This window comes from Pristiophorus japonicus, chromosome 7 (genome assembly GCF_044704955.1).
Source record: "Pristiophorus japonicus isolate sPriJap1 chromosome 7, sPriJap1.hap1, whole genome shotgun sequence".
NCBI classification, from domain to species: domain Eukaryota; kingdom Metazoa; phylum Chordata; class Chondrichthyes; family Pristiophoridae; genus Pristiophorus; species Pristiophorus japonicus.
The window spans coordinates 133,612,575-133,629,783 of record NC_091983.1 but is presented as its reverse complement, the minus strand read 5'-3'; the positions used below and the strand labels follow the sequence as shown (position 1 = coordinate 133,629,783).

The window sequence follows — 17,209 nt, the reverse complement described above, 5'->3', positions numbered from 1 at the left end:
TACATTATCCTGCAAATGCATTCTTGAATATGAGAGGATGCTCCTGTTGTATGCTGTATGTAAGACCTCATTCTGGTCTGCCCCCATTTTTATCCCTCCTGCTGTGAGCAGATCATCTCTGCCTCTTGCATCATAAAACATTGAATTGCTGTTCATTGGTTTTCTGTTTGCTGAAAAAAAAACTCTCAGTTGATGTTCTCAAAGAAGTGTGATGGCAGTATCCTATTTGTATAAAAAGATTGAACTTTAATCATTGGAATTCAGAAGATTGAGAGATGATCTTATCAAAACGTATAAGATTATGAGGGGGTTTGACAAGGTGGATGCAGAGAGGATGTTTCCACTGATAGTGGAGGCTAGAACTAGAGGGCATAATCTTAGAATAAGGGGCCGCCTATTTAAAACTGAGATGAGGAGAAATTTCTTCTCTCGGAGGGTTGTAAATCTGTGGAATTCGCTGCCTCGGAGAGCTGTGGAAGCTGGGACATTGAATAAATTTAAGACAGAAATAGACAGTTTCTTAAACGATAAGGGGTTATGGGGAGTGGGCAGGGAAGTGGACCTGAGTCCATGATCGGATCAGCCATGATCGTATTGAATGGCGGAGCAGGCTCGAGGGGCCGTATGGCCTACTCCTGTTCCTATTTCTTATGTTCTAATGTTCTAATGTTCTTATAAGGAAGACCATTGCTATGGTAGCAAATTTAACACATTTTCATTTAAAAAAATCATATTGTGGCAACTCTGGATGGAGATTAAGAAATTAGTGGTAGGTGCTACTTAAAGTACCCGATCACTAAGAGGAGCATATTTAAATTGCCTTTACTTCTATAAATTCCTCTCTATCCTTACTTAACCTAATAATGACTGACCTGTTTGCAGATGCCGAAGAGGAAGACAAAGTTAAAGATAACAATACAGAGAAAACCGATATAAAGGGGTAAGTTAAATTGCTATCTACTTAATGTTTTAAATTAGTAACGTTGCTCACTAGAGATGACATAACATAATAAGCAAGTACACCAGACCAGAAACTAAACTGTTTTTATTGATTTGTACCTGGGTCCAGTTGCCATCTGCTTGGTAGTTAAAACTAAAACTAGTTGATCAGCCTTGAATAATTGGAAGTTAATTTTACACGATGTGAACCCTTGAGACATTTGTCTTTTCTAAATCGCAACTAAGTAGTGATTGGGGAGCTACAACTGAGGTCGGTGGGTAGTGGGGGGAGAACAGGCTTCTTACTTTTGACCACTACCCAGCGTCCTCCACTGGAAGGTGCACATGTTTGGATGTTGTGTTAGGACAGGATCAGGCTGAGCAGTAATGTTCTCCGCTGATGCTCACTGTCTAGACTCATACATGAATAACGGTCACTTAGGCAAGGTACCAGAGGGCATATCCTGGTAAGTTATTGGGCTAAAAATTCAGTATAGCTTGGTTTGAGGCGGTGACACTAACTGGTCGCTAACGTTGGCACTAAGCGATGTTTACCGCCTCTAACCTGGATATTCACTTCTAGCACTCTAAGGGGGGGAGGGGAGTGGAGCGCTAAGGGAAGCGTTCCACGCACCTCTTGGGGTGCTAACCCTGATTCCTGAGGCACTATCACGGGAGCACTGCTGAAGTTCTGGCGCTAGGAAACCGGCATCCTAGCGCCTAAAGGGGAGGTCAGCTGGACCAACCAAAAGTTAAAGAAAAGCCAAGGCACCTAAACAACAGTGTCCAGCATCTGGGACAGATGCATTAATAGGCGAAAAACATCATTTTAACTGCCACCTGCTCTTCCCCCCCCACCCCCCGGCCGCCTCCCAGGCAGCTTCTCCGTGACGCCTGCTTTCCCTGTCGGAAGTAGCACCAGGCACTACGGCAGGCGAAAGCAGTCAAGTTCATGACAGCGGCGCAACGGGGGCTTTGCATACCCATAGACGTCACCAAGTGGGTGGCGCTAGAGTGTGGAGCGCCAACTCTTAGCACCGCCGGTAGACCTCTACTGAAGGCCGCAGGAGGCGCTGCCAGCACAGTACTTGGTAGGAAAGAGCTTAGCAGCCCCTTAGAGTTTTTAGCCCAATAGGAAAAGAGGGTAAAATATTTGGAGCGGAATAGGCTTTTAAAAGCATATATAGTCTCCGTGTTCATTCTTTTCTGCATTAAAATGACCGTTGTATCATGCAATGCTTATAATCATGGTATTGTGGTAACACATCATCTATTCTACTTTGTTTTCCTATCAGGATCATGTCTGAGCAACCCAGCAATCCATGAACATTTGGAATCCTTTCGTGTAGCAAATGAAGGTCACATCTCAAAGAAACAAAGTTATGTTTTGAGAGACAGCAGACTTTTTGTACTATTTCAAATGGGCCACATATATTTATTTCAAAACTGGACATCTGTATTTGTCAGTTTTTTGTGATATTGTAAGAAACAGAAGTACTAACAGGCGTAATTATGAAACGGAGACAGAAAGGTTTAGTTTTGACACCCTCCCTACCATGTTGCAAATAATAGCATTGTAAGTAAATCTGTTTTTCTTTTTTTTTGCCAAACCATTTTGATTTTAAATGTGCTATTTGTTACCTTGTTGCAAACTGTTTTTATGACTTTTACAAATATTTGTAATTAAATGGTGTTATGACCAAATACTGCAGGAGTGTGTGTGTGCTATTTAAAGAAAATTACATCTACACTGTATGATAAATGTTAGAAGTACCACAGTGATGGTTCCTTTTTTTTACAATTTGCTGCCATCTTCAATGCTAGATTATTAAGCTGTCTACTTTGAGCAGCAATATCAGAAGAGCATTTTGTTTGTAAGCAGCACTTTCAAGCTGAAAAGCCACCTGCTATATCAACACACTGCTTTTAGGTGTTATCATGGTGTGAACCTGCATTTATAATTGCGAATGTATAGGATGTTAGAATCTTGTTTTGTGTGTGAGTAAGGAGACTGGGGCTGGTGCATGGACCATTGTCTACTATCTGCTGGAAAATCATCTGACAAGAATATTAGTTTCCCCAGTGATTTTTCTTTTTATAAAAAAAAAAACAAGGTTATTGTACTGCTGTGATGCAGGGAAGAGAAGAAATGTGTGAGGTTCAAAGCACTTTATACTGTTTGGTTGTTCCTCCTTTACAATCTGAAATCTCTTGTCCACTTACATCACCTCCCCCAGAAACGCAAGTCTCTGGATATCAAACTTAAGTGGGTTACGTGCCCTTTCTGGAGACCACCATTTTACCTTGGATCGAGAAATAGTAGGCAGATTTGCACTAGGGCATAAGTCAATATAGTAGAGGTTTTTTTGTTGTGCAGTAAATATAATCTGATTTAGTGGAACCTTACTGTATTGCTTTTGAAAGGTATTTGGCTAAATTTTGCTGTAAAAATAACGGTGAAGCTAACAGCACTTAGTTATTTACGTGTAAATTGGACAGCAACTTCCAGCAACTGCATATGCACAGTTAAACGTGGAAATCCAAATGTTGCTTTCTGAGACCCTGCTCCTCCAGAAGCTTCGTGATAATGGCATTTCTCCATCTGATCCACCATTCAAATACATTGAACAGTGTGAAGTGGCTGTACTTACCTCATAGATATGGTCGAAATTCATCAGAAAATGTTACGTAAGTCTTAATTGCTGCCAAACAACCTTTCTGGCACTGAAAATTAACATTTATAAATGTGGAGATTTAAAAAAAAAAACATTTTCTTTGTCTTTTTTTCTCTGAATCTTTCTTTCCCTCTTTATTTTGCTTTCTGTACCAGATTTGACATTACATTCACTGTTTTAACTGGCACTTCCAGGTTCAGACTCTGCTGCTCTTTAATGGTTTTTCAGTCTGATTGGTTAAGGAGATACACAGTTGCTTTCCTTATTTACATAGCTCCCAGATGCCCTGTAGAGGAAGCTGTACTTTTTGGATGGTTCGTTGACAGTAACTTGCCGTGCAAAAGCCCAAGTCTAACTATTGCCGCTGAGAACAAAATCCGGCCCATTGTTTTTAAATGAACAAAAACACCTTTTTGGTGTGGCGTCTTCAGTTAGGAGTACTATCATTGTTTAAAAATGTTTGCAGATGTGCATATTTTTATGTTACTACTTTGTTGAGTTTATTGAAAACTGGTCCTGCGTCTTATACAGATTTATATTAGAATGTAACTAAATCTTGAAAAAGTTGCCTGGTTTAAATCCAGTTAATCATAATAGAAATTGCCACTCCCATGTGCTATTTTAGTAGATTCCTCTTGAATGAGGTAAAATAATTTTTTTTTAAGTGTTTCTTTAATTGTACTCTTGTCTTGAAGTAAGTATTCTAAAATGATGTGACACCCAAGTGTTCTACTACAAAATGCAGTAAAGGTTGAGGTATGTTGTCAGGGCAAGGTAGGAAATGCATTTCTCTGATATCTGGCATGATGGAGTACTCCACTAAAAATATTCTAACAAGTAGTCTCGTAAAGAACTGATGAAACTCAGCTACTGGCTGAGGTTCAAGTGCAGATCTTTCAAATAGGAATTACGTACGAACATTCCCAGTGCCTAAAAAGTCTACTTTAACAATAATCCTGAGTGATTCCAAATTCTAAATATCAACTCTGCTGTTATTAAAAATGATTGGGGAAAATGAAATTCACTTAGCATTCTACTTGTGTTGCATGTGCCAACACTGCAAAGATCTATAGCCCCTTGAGGATATAGAATGTGATTACCAGAGAACAAGGAGTGCAAGCAGTGTTGGGTCATTAATATTGTAGTGACTAGACTGAATGCCTTCAGTACATTCTCATTACATCTACATTATACTGTGAAAATACCTCACTGTACACAGACATAAGAAATAAAATCACTTTTTCTCTTGCTGGTTCCAATTAAAGTGATTGATTTCTGATCGACGTCTTTCAAATGACTTATTCCTCTGAAAAGGCCTTTGGTTTTGTGTTCAGGAATATCTGCAGTGTGCAAAATTGAAAGTGCAACAGTAATTTGGGATTTACAACAAAAAAGCTTTTGAACCAACCTTCAGATGTAGTTACGTTTAACATTTCCCAAAAACCCAATATAGTTTTTACTTCTTGTACCACTATAATTTTAGGGAAGATTTAAGAAATTTCTACCAAAGTTCAGCAAAGACAACTAGAAAATTTGGTACCATATAGAGGAAGGAATAAAATTGACATTCTAGTCTGAATGACCTACCAGTTGCTGTCAAATCATTATGCTGTCAAGTACAGTACTGGAATTTATTTGGAATTGATTCTGCACATCATGAATTTAAGTTGCTTACAAAGCCTTGACTGAAATGAATAAATAAGAAGAATAAAATAACATACAAGTTAAATGTTAGATTTTGTTTTGGTCGGTGGGTATCTGGTGTGGGGAAAACGCATTACCATAATTAAATATTTCCAAACAAAATTGGTGAAAAATCTGCAAATGCAGAATTTCTCATTTTTATAATCATGGGATATTTTAACTAGCTTAAAATCGATTGGGATAAGATAGAATTATGGTCAAAATGGGATGGGTTTCTTAGAATGCTTCTAGGACTCTTTATTTTCTGGTTAATTTGTTCTGGGGATCTGGTTGGTACAGGCAAGGCTGCATTTATTGCCTATGGTCCCTTTTTGCCCTGAGAAGGTGCCGTTTGTACAATTGAATAGATTGCCAGGTCACTTCAGAGGCACTAACATTCAACCATGTGTGGACTTGAGTCATATGTAGGCTAAACTGGGTTTGGGTGATGTGATGCCTTCCCTAAAGGGTTTTTATGACAATCTGGCAGCTTTCATGTTTATTTCTGGTGAGAGTCCACAATTACTAGATTTATTTAATTCACGTTCACATGTCAAGGTAGGTAAAGCAAATGGATTGGTGGAGAATGTTCAATACTTTAAAAGGTTTTCTACTTGTCCTCTAACAGATTAATGCTGAGCTTGTCAGACAAATGAATACCTAAAATTAACAAACCAGTATGACTTAAACTAGATTAACAAATTAAAAGTGAAATGAAATGGGGGGGGGGGGGGTGGAGGGGAGAGATGCATACAAATTCTACAGGAGGTAAGTGATTCAGTGGGATAAATATAGGACCGTGCAAAAGCACATCGCAAAGATGATCAGAAGGGCCAAGAAAAATGTATAGGTGCTGAGGCAAAATGGAACAATAACATTATTTCAGTACTATAATAGTGAGAGGGTAGTTGGAGAAGAGTTGAGAACCATAAATAAGAACATAAGAAATAGGATCATTCGAGCCTGCTCCACCATTCAATAAGATCATGGCTGATCTACATCAACTCCACTTTCCTGCACTATCCCTTATTCCCTTAATATGCAAAAATCTATCAACCTCTGATGAATGCTGCATATAAAACTGAGAAGCACAAAATAAAACTTGCACTTATATAGCACCTTTCATGGCGTCCCGAAGCACTTTACAGTCAATAAAGTACTTTGGAAGTGTAGTCACTGCTGTAAATTTAGGAAATGAGGCATCCAATTTGGACACAAGATCCCAGAAACAACAATGAGCTAATTACCAGATAATCTTTTAGTGATGTTGCTTGAGGGATAGATATTGGTCAGGACACTGAGGAGAACTTCCCTGCTCTTTGAATTTTTTACGTCCATCTGAGAGGATAAACAGGGCTTCGGTTTAATATCCCATCCGAAAGACAGCACCTCCTGCAGTACAGCACTCCTCCGTACTTTGTGCTCAAGTCCCTGAAGTGAGAAGCACAAAATAATGACCTGTATTCTGAATGATTACTTCCTCCAAATGTTCATTGGAGAGGCCTTGGCCAACATGTCCTCCCCAAACAGAGTTAACCAAGGCAAAATTAATAACTGCTATAAATAAGATGGACTGAACACAATTAAATGAAGACTATGGAGGAGATTTGTGAGGTATTGACGAACATTACTAATGTGCCTATATTCCAAAAAGATGACAAAACCAACACTGAATTACAGTCTGTTGTGTAAAGTTGTAATGCATCGGCATTCTTATTTTGCCATTTGACATTCTACTATAAGTAATATCAACCCTTTTCATGTATCGGACAAGCTTACTTGCTTTTAAAAAAAAAATCTAGATTCCATTCCCTATATACAATAAATCTAAACTGCTCAAAATATGTTCACCACCTTTGTCTCCTACAATCAAATAGTAAAGAACACCCTCTTGTGGAAAATAATTAGCATCACACCTAGTTCTTCCAGTTAGTTTTGATGCTTGTGAGTAACAACAACTTGCACCTTTAATGTAGCAAAACATCCTAAGACACTCCACAGAAGTGGAATCAGATAACTGTAGACAGAGCTAAAGGAGGAGATAGTGGGGAATGGTGATCAGAAGCTTGGTCAAAGGTAGATTTTAAGGAGGATCTTAACACAAAAAATAGGAGCAGGAGTAGGCCATTTGGCCCCTCGAGCCTGCTCCACCATTCAATAACATGACTGATCTGATCTTGGCCTCAACTCCACTTCCCTGCCTGCTCCCCATAACCCTGGACTCCCTTATCATTCAAAATTCTGTCTACCTTCACCTTAAATATATTCAATGACCCAGCCTCCACAGTTCTCTGGGTAGAGAATTCCAAAGATTCACGACTCAGAGAGGAAACTCCTCGTTTCCGTAAAGGAGGAGAGAACATAAGAATAAAATTATGGCTAATCTTCTACCTCAACATGACCTTCCTGCACTACCCCCATATCCCTTGGTGAGGTGAAGAGTGGAGCATTTTATGGAGAAAGATCTAGAGCTTGGGCCTAGATAGCTTTAGACACGACCATCAGTCGTGGGGCAAAGAAGATGATGCAAATGAGGTTCGAGTCAAAGAAACAAAGAGTTAGGAGTGGGAGAGTTGGAGGGCTAGAGGAGGTTACAGAGATAGGGGAAAGGTAAAGAAGGGATTTAAATGCAAGGATGAGAATTTTTAATTGGAGATGTTTGGGAACAAGAGGCAATGCATGTAAAGAAGGACAGAAGTGATGCGTTAGCAGGACCTGGTACAAGATAGCTTACAGGTAGCAGAAATTGGATGAGTTTGAAGTTTATGGAGTGTGGAGGATGGGAGGCCAGCCAGGAGAGTATTGAAATAGTCAAGTCTAGAGGTAACAAAGGCATGGATGCAGGTTTTGGGAACAGATGGGCTGAGGGAGGGACAGAAGTGACTGATGTTATGGAGGTGAAAGTAGGTGGGCTTTGTGATGGAGAGATATGCAGTTGGAAGCTCAGCTGAGGTTAAATAGGATGCCGAGGTTGCGAATAATCTGCTTCAACCTGAGTCGGTGGCTGGTAAGAGGGATGGAATTAGGGGCCAAAGACTATGGCTTTGCTTTTCCTAATGTTTAACTGGAGGAAATGGCATTTTATCCAAAACTGGATGTTGGCAAGCAGTCAGACAACAAAGAGGCAGTGGAGCGGTTGAGCTGGGTGTCATTAGCGTACATGTGGAAGCTGACAGATAATGTTGCCAAGGGGTTGCATGTGATAAGGAAGAGAATGGAACCCAAGACAGATCCTTGGGGGACTTCAGGCATAATGATGCAGGGACTGGAAGAAGCATTTGCTGAAGATGCTCTGGCTAAGATTGGTTAGGCAAGAAAGGAACCAAGTGAGGGCAGCCTCACTGATACAGACAATGGAGGAGAAGCATTGGTGGAGGATGGTGTGATCTGCCATGTTAGTGAGCAGCCCATATGACTTTGCTACTGTAAGGTACTGTGTTCTGCTTATTTAGACTGTTAATTCTTCTTTAAAATACAAGCTTCCAAAATGTTCTAGCACTGCTATAGACAATTTTGGTGCATGCAAATGATTTTGTTTCAAACTGAATTGAACAAGTTTTGGAACTGGGTAAATTGTTAACTGGATAACTCTTTCTTGAACAAACTTCTTATCGAGAAATTATAAATACGTTAAAGATAACGTACTTACAGCACCATAATTCGCTATTCAATTTGAAGGTTTACAAAGTAAAGACTGTTCAAAAGAATGTGTTCCAGTTTAGTTCTGCTACAAGTAGAAGAGGTCTCCTACTACGTGTTTGTACTTACTATTTTCTTTTCTGAGGATGACTATGTTGTAATACTTCCATAGTTAGTTTTAACTTAAAGAGCTCCTGAAAATCTGGCTTACAGTAAAAGGTCATGGAATAAATAAAACACACTGGTCACTTTCCAGTTTCCTCCAACTCCTCTCATGAAGATACCATGTCTTTATTGCAATAGTTTCCATAGGCAACAGAAGCCCTCTAAAATCTCACTCAAGTTGACATTCATAGGGCTCAATTTTCGGCACCAGTGGCGCTGATTTTTTGGTGTCTGCTGATTTTTTGTGGAGCAATCCTGATTTTGCAACTTTCCTTAAAGTTTGTACGCGGCGGCGACTGACAGCGTTGTGTTTTTTGAACGCCACATTTGTTGCCGCAGATCTGGATGAAAACTGATTTCCGTGCCGTTTTTGGCTATTTAAGCGATTTTCCCCAACACCGATTTTTTAAAGGACGGCACAGAGTGACCTTAAGTAGCGATCAGAAAAACCCTACATTAAGTTAAGAAAATCGGCGCTCAGGTCTGTATCAGAGCTGTTTCTTTGCAGTTTAGTCTTGTTCATAAAGATAGTTTATAATGATCATGTTGAAGTATGTTCCTTTTTCATCTCTTTCCGCTAAAGATTACTTGTTTTGTTGTTGGTCCCCCGCTCCCGGTCCCGCTGCAATCCCGGGCCAATTGGCCACCCGCTGCAATCCTGGGCAGAATGTCCTCCCCGCTCCCGGTCCTGCTGCAATCCTCCTCTGCCCCCTGCCTACAAGCCCTGACCGTGGAACTTCAACTCGCAGGGGGAGCTTCTGCCCCCAGTGTGTCTCTCGTTACCTTGGCAACCACCCTCAGGGTATCTCTACCCTGGCAACGTAGCTTTTGGTGCAGACTTGAAGCTCCACCCCCAGATTTAACTTCGGGTACCACAACATCAAAATGAAATTTTACTTTGGCAAAAGTTCCAACTTTTTTTTCCGGTGCAATCGGGCACAAAAAAATCGGCCTTCCTGGGCATCAAAAATCGGCAAAGAGGAAAATTTAGCCCATCATGTTTGACCACCAAACAGTAGTAGTCAGGTTGGGGACAGCATCAGACAAGAAATAAGGGATGTGTGCAATAAAGGTACAGCAGTTATCACAGAAACATAGAAACTAACTGCAGGAGTAGGCCATTCGGCCCTTCGAGCCTGCACCGCTATTCAATGAGTTCATGGCTGAACATGCAACTTCAATACCCCATTCCTGCTTTCTCGCCATACCCCTTGATCCCCCTAGTAGTAAGGACTACATCGAACTCCTTTTTGAATATATTTAGTGAATTGGCCTCAACAGCTTTCTGTGGTAGAGAATTCCACAGGTTCAGCACTCTCTGGATGAAGAAGTTTCTCCTCATCTCGGTCCTAAATGGCTTACCTCTTATCCTTAGACTGTGACCCCTGGTTCTGGACTTCCCCAACATTGGGAAAATTCTTCCTGCATCTAACCTGTCTATACCCGTCAGAATTTTAAACGTTTCTATGAGATCCCCTCTCATTCTTCTGAACTCCAGTGAATACAAGCCCAGTTGATCCAGTCTTTCTTGATATGTCAGTCGCGCCATCCCGGGAATCAGTCTGGTGAACCTTCGCTGCACTCCCTCAAAAGCAAGAATGTCCTTCCTCAAGTTAGGAGACCAAAACTGTACACAATACTCTAGGTGTGGCCTCACTAAGGCCCTGTACAACTGTAGTAACACTTCCCTGCCCCTGTACCCAAATCCCCTCGCTATGAAGGCCAACATGCCATTTGCTTTCTTAACCACTTGCTGTACCTGCATCCCACCCTTCAATAACTGATGTACCATGACACCCAGGTCTCATTGCACCTCCCCTTTTCCTAACCTGTCACCATTCAGATAATAGTCTGTCTCTGTTTTTACCACCAAAGTGGATAACCTCACATTTATCCACATTATACTTCATCTGCCATGCATTTGCCCACTCACCTAACCTATCCAAGTCACTCTGCAGTCTCATAGCATCCTCCTCACAGCTCACACTGCCACCCAACTTAGTGTCATCCGCAAATTTGGAGATACTACATTTAATCCCCTCGTCTAAATCATTAATGTACAATGTAAACAGCTGGGGCCCCAGCACAAAACCTTGCGGTACCCCACTAGTCACTGCCTGCCATTCTGAAAAGTACCCATTAACTCATCTTCTTTGCTTCCTGTCTGCCAACCAGTTCTTAATCCACGTCAGCACACTACCCCCAATCCCATGTGCTTTAACTTTGCACATTAATCCCTTGTGTGGGACCTTGTCGAAAGCCTTCTGAAAGTCCAAATACACCACATCAACTGGTTCTCCCTTGTCCACTCTACTGGAAACACCCTCAAAAAATTCCAGAAGATTTGTCAAGCATGATTTCCTTTTCACAAATCCATGCTGACTTGGACCTATCATGTCACCTCTTTCCAAATGCGCTGCTATTTCATCCTTAATAATTGATTCCATCATTTAACCCATTACCGATGTCAGGCTGACCGGTCTATAATTCCTTGTTTTCTCTCTCCCTCCTTTTTTAAAAAGTGGGGTTACATTGGCTACCCTCCACTCCATCGGAACTTATCCAGAGTCTATGGAATGTTGGAAAATGACTGTCAATGCATCCGCTATTTCCAAGGCCACCTCCTTAAGTACTCTGGGATGCAGACCATCAGGCCCAGGGGATTTATCGGCCCTCAATCCCATCAATTTCCCCAACACAATTTCCCGACTAATAAGGATTTCCCTCAGTTCCTCCTCCTTACTAGACCCTCTGACCCCTTTTATATCCGGAAGGTTGTTTGTGTACTCCTTAGTGAATACCGAACCAAGTACTTGTTCAATTGGTCTGCCATTTCTTTGTTCCCCGTTATGACTTCCCCTGATTCTGACTGCAGAGGACCTACGTTTGTCTTTACTAACCTTTTTCTCTTTACATATCTATAGAAGCTTTTGCAGTCAGTCTTAATGTTCCCTGCAAGCTTCCTCTCGTACTCTATTTTCCCTGCCCTAATCAAACCCTTTGTCCTCCTCTGCTGAGTTCTAAATTTCTCCCAGTCCCCGGGTTCGCTGCTATTTCTGGCCAATTTGTATGCCACTTCCTTGGCTTTAATATTATCCCTGATTTCCCTTGATAGCCACGGTTGAGCCACCTTCCCTTTTTTATTTTTACGCCAGACAGGGATGTACAATTGTTGTAGTTCATTCATGCGGTCTCTAAATGTCTGCCATTGCCCATCCACTGTCAACCCCTTAAGTATCATTCGCCAATCTATCCTAGCCAATTCATGCCTCATACCTTCAAAGTTACCCTTCTTTAAGTTCTGGACCATGGTCTCTGAATTAACTGTTTCATTCTCCATCCTAATGTAGAATTCCACCATATTATTGTCACTCTTCCCCAAGGGGCCTCGCACAACCAGATTGCTAATTAATCCTCTCTTATTACACAACACCCAGTCTAAGATGGCCTCCCCCCTAGTTGGTTCCTCGACATATTGGTCTAGAAAACCATCCCTTATGCACTCCAGGAAATCCTCCTCCACCGTATTGCTTCCAGTTTGGTTAGCCCAATCTATATGCATATTAAAGTCACCCATGATAACTGCTGCACCTTTATTGCATGCATCCCTAATTTCCTGTTTGATGCCCTCCCCAACATCACCACTACTGTTTGGAGGTCTGTACACAATTCCCACTAATGTTTTTTGCCCTTTGGTGTTCTGCAGATCTACCCATATAGATTCCACATCAACCAAGCTAATGTCCTTCCTAACTATTGCATTAATCTCCTCTTTAACCAGCAATGCTACCCCACCTCCTTTTCCTTTTATTCTATCCTTCCTGGGTGAATTTAATCTACATATTGATTGGGCTAACCAAACTGGTAGCAATGCTGTGGAGATGTATTTCCTAGAGTGTATTAGACCAATATGTCGAGGAACCAACTAGAGAGCTGGCCATCCTAGACTGGGTGATGTGTAATGAGAAAGGACTAATTAGCAATCTTGTTGTGCGAGGCCCCTTGGGGAAGAGTGACCATAATATGGTAGAATTCTTTATTAAGATGGAGAGTGACACTGTTAATTCGGAAACTAGGGTCCTGAACTTAAGAAATGGGAACTTTGATGGTATGAGGCGTGAATTGGCTAGAATAGATTGGCAAAGGATACTTAAAGGGTTGACAGTGGATAAGCAATGGCAAACATTTAAAGATCACATAGATGAACTTCAGCAATTGTACATCCCTGTCTGGAGTAAAAATAAAACGGGGAAGGTGGCTCAACCATGGCTAACAAGGGAAATTAAGGATAGTGTTAAAGCCAAGGAAGAGGCATATAAATTGGCTAGAAAAAACAACAAACCTGAGGACTGGGAGAAATTTAGAATTCAACCGAGGAGGACTAAGGGTTCAATTAAGAGGGGGAAAATAGAGTACGAGAGGAAGCTTGCCGGGAACATTAAAACTGACTGCAAAAGCTTCTATAAATATGTGAAGAGAAAAAGATGAGTAAAGACAAATGTAGGTCCCTTGCAGTCGGATTCAGGTGAATTTATAATGGGGAACAAAGAAATGGCAGACCAATTGAACAAATACTTCAGTTCTGTCTTCACGAAGGAAGACACAAATAACCTTCCGAATGTACTAGGGGACAGTGAGTCTAGTGAGAAGGAGGAACTGAAGGATATCCTTATTAGGTGGGAAATTGTGTTAGGGAAATTGATGGGATTGAAGGCCGATAAATTCCGGGGGCCTGATAGTCTGCATCCCAGAGTACTTAAGGAAGTGGCCCTAGAAATAGTGGATGCATTGGTGATCATTTTCCAACAGTCTATTGACTCTGGATCAGTTCCTATGGACTGGAGGGTAGCTAATGTAACACCACTTTTTTAAAAAGGAGGGAGAGAGAAAACAGGTAATTATAGACAGGTTAGCCTGACATCAGTAGTGGGGAAAATGTTGGAATCAATCATTAAGGATGAAATAGCAGCGCATATGGAAAGCAGTGACAGGATCGGACCAAGTCAGCATGCATTTATGAAAGAGAAATCATGCCTGACGAATCTTCTGGAATTTTTTGAGGATGTAACTAGCAGAGTAGACAAGGGACAACCAGTGGATGTGGTGTATTTGGACTTTCAAAAGGCTTTTGACAAGGCCCCGCACAAGAGATTGGTGTGCAAAATCAAAGCACATGGTATTGGGGGTAATGTACTGACATGGATAGAGAACTGGTTGGCAGACAGGAAGCAGAGAGTCTGGATAAACGGGTCCTTTTCAGAATGGCAGAGTGCCGCAGGGCTCAGTGCTGGGACCCCAGCTCTTTACAATATATCTTAACGATTTAGATGAAGGAATTGAATGTAATATCTCCAAGTTTGAAGATGACACTAAACTGGGTGGCAGTGTGAGCTGTGAGGAGGACGCTAAAAGGCTGCAGGATGACTTGGACAGGTTAGGTGAGTGGGCAAATGAATGGCAGATGCAGTATAATGTGGATAAATGTGAGGTTATCCACTTTGGGGGCAAAAACACAAAATCAGAATATTATCTGAATGGCGGCAGATTAGGAAAAGGGGAAGTGCAACGAGATCTGGGTGTCATGGTTCATCAGTCACTGAAAGTGGGCATGCAGGTACAGCAGGCGGTGAAGAAGGCAAATGGTATGTTGGCCTTCATAGCTAGGGGATTGAAGTATAGGAACAGGGAGGTCTTACTGCAGTTGTACAGGGCCTTAGTGAGACCTCACCTGGAATATTGTTGTCATGTTTGTAACAACAATGTAACACCGCTGTATTACTGTATACACTCAACTCAGATGCACACCTTGACCACAGGGGGTGAACTTGTGGGAGACACTCCTTACCTGATCACACAGGTATATAAAGGGAGGTCCGACACAGGGTCATCACTTCTGGAGTCCTGTAATAAAAAGTTACGGTCACAGAGTGGCCTTGTCCCTGGAATGTGCCTCGTGTGATTTCATGCTGCAGAGTAAGGACTTTACATTGGCGACGAGAAACGGGAATTCACGACCCACGAGATTGGCCACCGGTAGCAGAGAGGAATGGTACTGTGTTGGGGAAGACTGGGACGATTTTGTCGAGAGGCTTCAGCAAAGCTTCGGAACTAAAGACTGGCTAGGGGATGCAGCGGCCGACAAGCGACCAGCTGCGGGCCAAAGACTTATGCCCTCATGAAGGTCTTACTGACACCCAAAAAGCAGTCGGACAAAACCTTTGAAGAGCTTAGCAAATTAATCGGGGAGCACCTCAAACCGGAGAGCAGCATACACATGGCTCGACACAGATTCTACACCCACCGCCGTCGTGAAGGACAGAGCATACCGGACTTTGTAGCAGACCTCCGGTGTTTGACCAGCCTCTGTAAGTTCACAGACACCTGCAGGGGGGAGATGATAAGGGACTTCTTTATCGAGGGTATCGGTCATGTGGGAATTTTTCGCAAGTTAATTGAGACCAAGGACTTGACCTTGGAAGCGGCAGCGTTGTTAGCTCAAACTTTCATGGCGGGGGAGGAAGAGACGGAAATGATTTACGTGCGCAATTCTGCCTCTAACGCGCCGATGGACCTGGGAGTCAACACCATCAATGCTATTCAGAGCACTGCAGGCAGGCAGGGGCAGTCCGACATTTTCCAGGCAGCAACAAACCCCAGAGCAAGATCTCAACAGAGACAATGACAGGCTGAACGGACGTTCACGCCATTACAGTGGACAATGCGGCCCGGGATGGGGCCATTGACACCCACTAATAGGGTACTTAAGAGCAGTCAAAGGGACAGTCAGTGTGGAATTCCTGGCCATAGTCCCTTTGTCCCCAACAATGGAAACTTTAACTCAGCCAGATCTTGCAGATTCCAACAGTTTGTCTGCAGAAACTGCAATCTCAGTGGCCATTTAGCTCGAATGTGCGGAAAACCTGCAACCAGACTATTATATGAGGTAGATGGACCAGAAGAGGGTTCTGTGAGGCAGGATGACTTTTGGGGCGAATCGATGGATGCCGAGGTTCAGCGGGTCCACGCGGCGAATATTCACAGTTCATACACCAAAACGCCACCAATGATGATGAGGATTTTGTTGAACGGTATCCCAGTACGCATGGAGCTGGACACTGGGGCCAGCCAGTCACTCATGGGCGTTCAGCAATTTGAGAAGCTATGGCCACTCAAAGCCAGTAGACCCAAATTAGAACGTATTGAGACACAATTACGGACTTACACCAAATAAATCATTCCGGTGCTAGGCAGTGCAATGATGGCTGTCACACACAATGGGTTAGTGAACCGGCTGCGACTCCGGATTGTCCCGGGCAATGGTCCCGCACTGTTGGGGATGAGCTGGTTAGCTGAGATGAACTGGAAATGGGGGGATGTTCACGCAATGTCCTCGGTGGAGCGAAGTTCGTGCTCACAAGTCCTACATTAATTCGAGTCACTATTCCAACCGGGCGTCGGGACTTTCAAAGGCACTAAAGTAGTGATACACATCACCCCAGACGCCAGGCCAGTGCACCACAAAGCCAGTGCGGTGCCGTATGTAATGCGCGAAAAAAATCGAGAACGAATTGCTGTTGCGAGAGGGCATCATCTCGCCTGTTGAATTCAATGACTGGGCGAGCCCCATCATTACTGTTCTAAAAGCGGATGGCTCTGTCAGGATCTGTGGCGAGTACAAGGCCACCATCAATTGGGTGTCCCTACAAGACCAATACCTGCTCCCAAGAGCAGAGGACCTCTTCACCACGCTGGCAGGCGGCAAGCTGTTCACCAAGTTGGACCTCACTTCAGCATATATGACCCAGGAACTGGCTGATGATTCCAAACTACTGATCACCATCACCACGGGATTGTTTGCGTATAACAGGTGCCCATTTGGCATTCGATCAGCGGCCGCGATCTTTCAATGTAACATGGAAAGCCTGCTTAAATCCATTCCGGGAACGATCGTATTCCAGGAAGACATCCTCATCACGGGTCGAGACACCGAGGAACACCTCCACAACCTGGAGGAGGTGCTACGCCGACTGGACCGGATAGGCCTGCAACTCAAGAAGTCTAAATGCATGTTCTTAGCTCCCGAAGTTGAGTTTCTGGGCAGGAGGGTT

The 17,209-nt window shown here is 42.7% G+C and overlaps 1 protein-coding gene across 2 annotated transcripts in view; it reads left to right on the top strand.

Moving 5' to 3' along the window:
* LOC139267278 (histone deacetylase 2) overlaps window positions 1-2,645 on the top strand; it is a 93,337-nt gene extending 90,692 nt beyond the window's left edge. For both annotated transcript variants that reach the window (XM_070885332.1, XM_070885331.1), the window contains 2 exons: window positions 883-940; window positions 2,235-2,645. In XM_070885332.1, coding sequence (XP_070741433.1) covers window positions 883-940; window positions 2,235-2,265 — 89 coding nt within the window. In that variant the 3' untranslated portion in view covers window positions 2,266-2,645. The remainder of the gene's footprint in view (window positions 1-882; window positions 941-2,234) is intronic.
* Window positions 2,646-17,209: the final 14,564 nt, after the last annotated feature.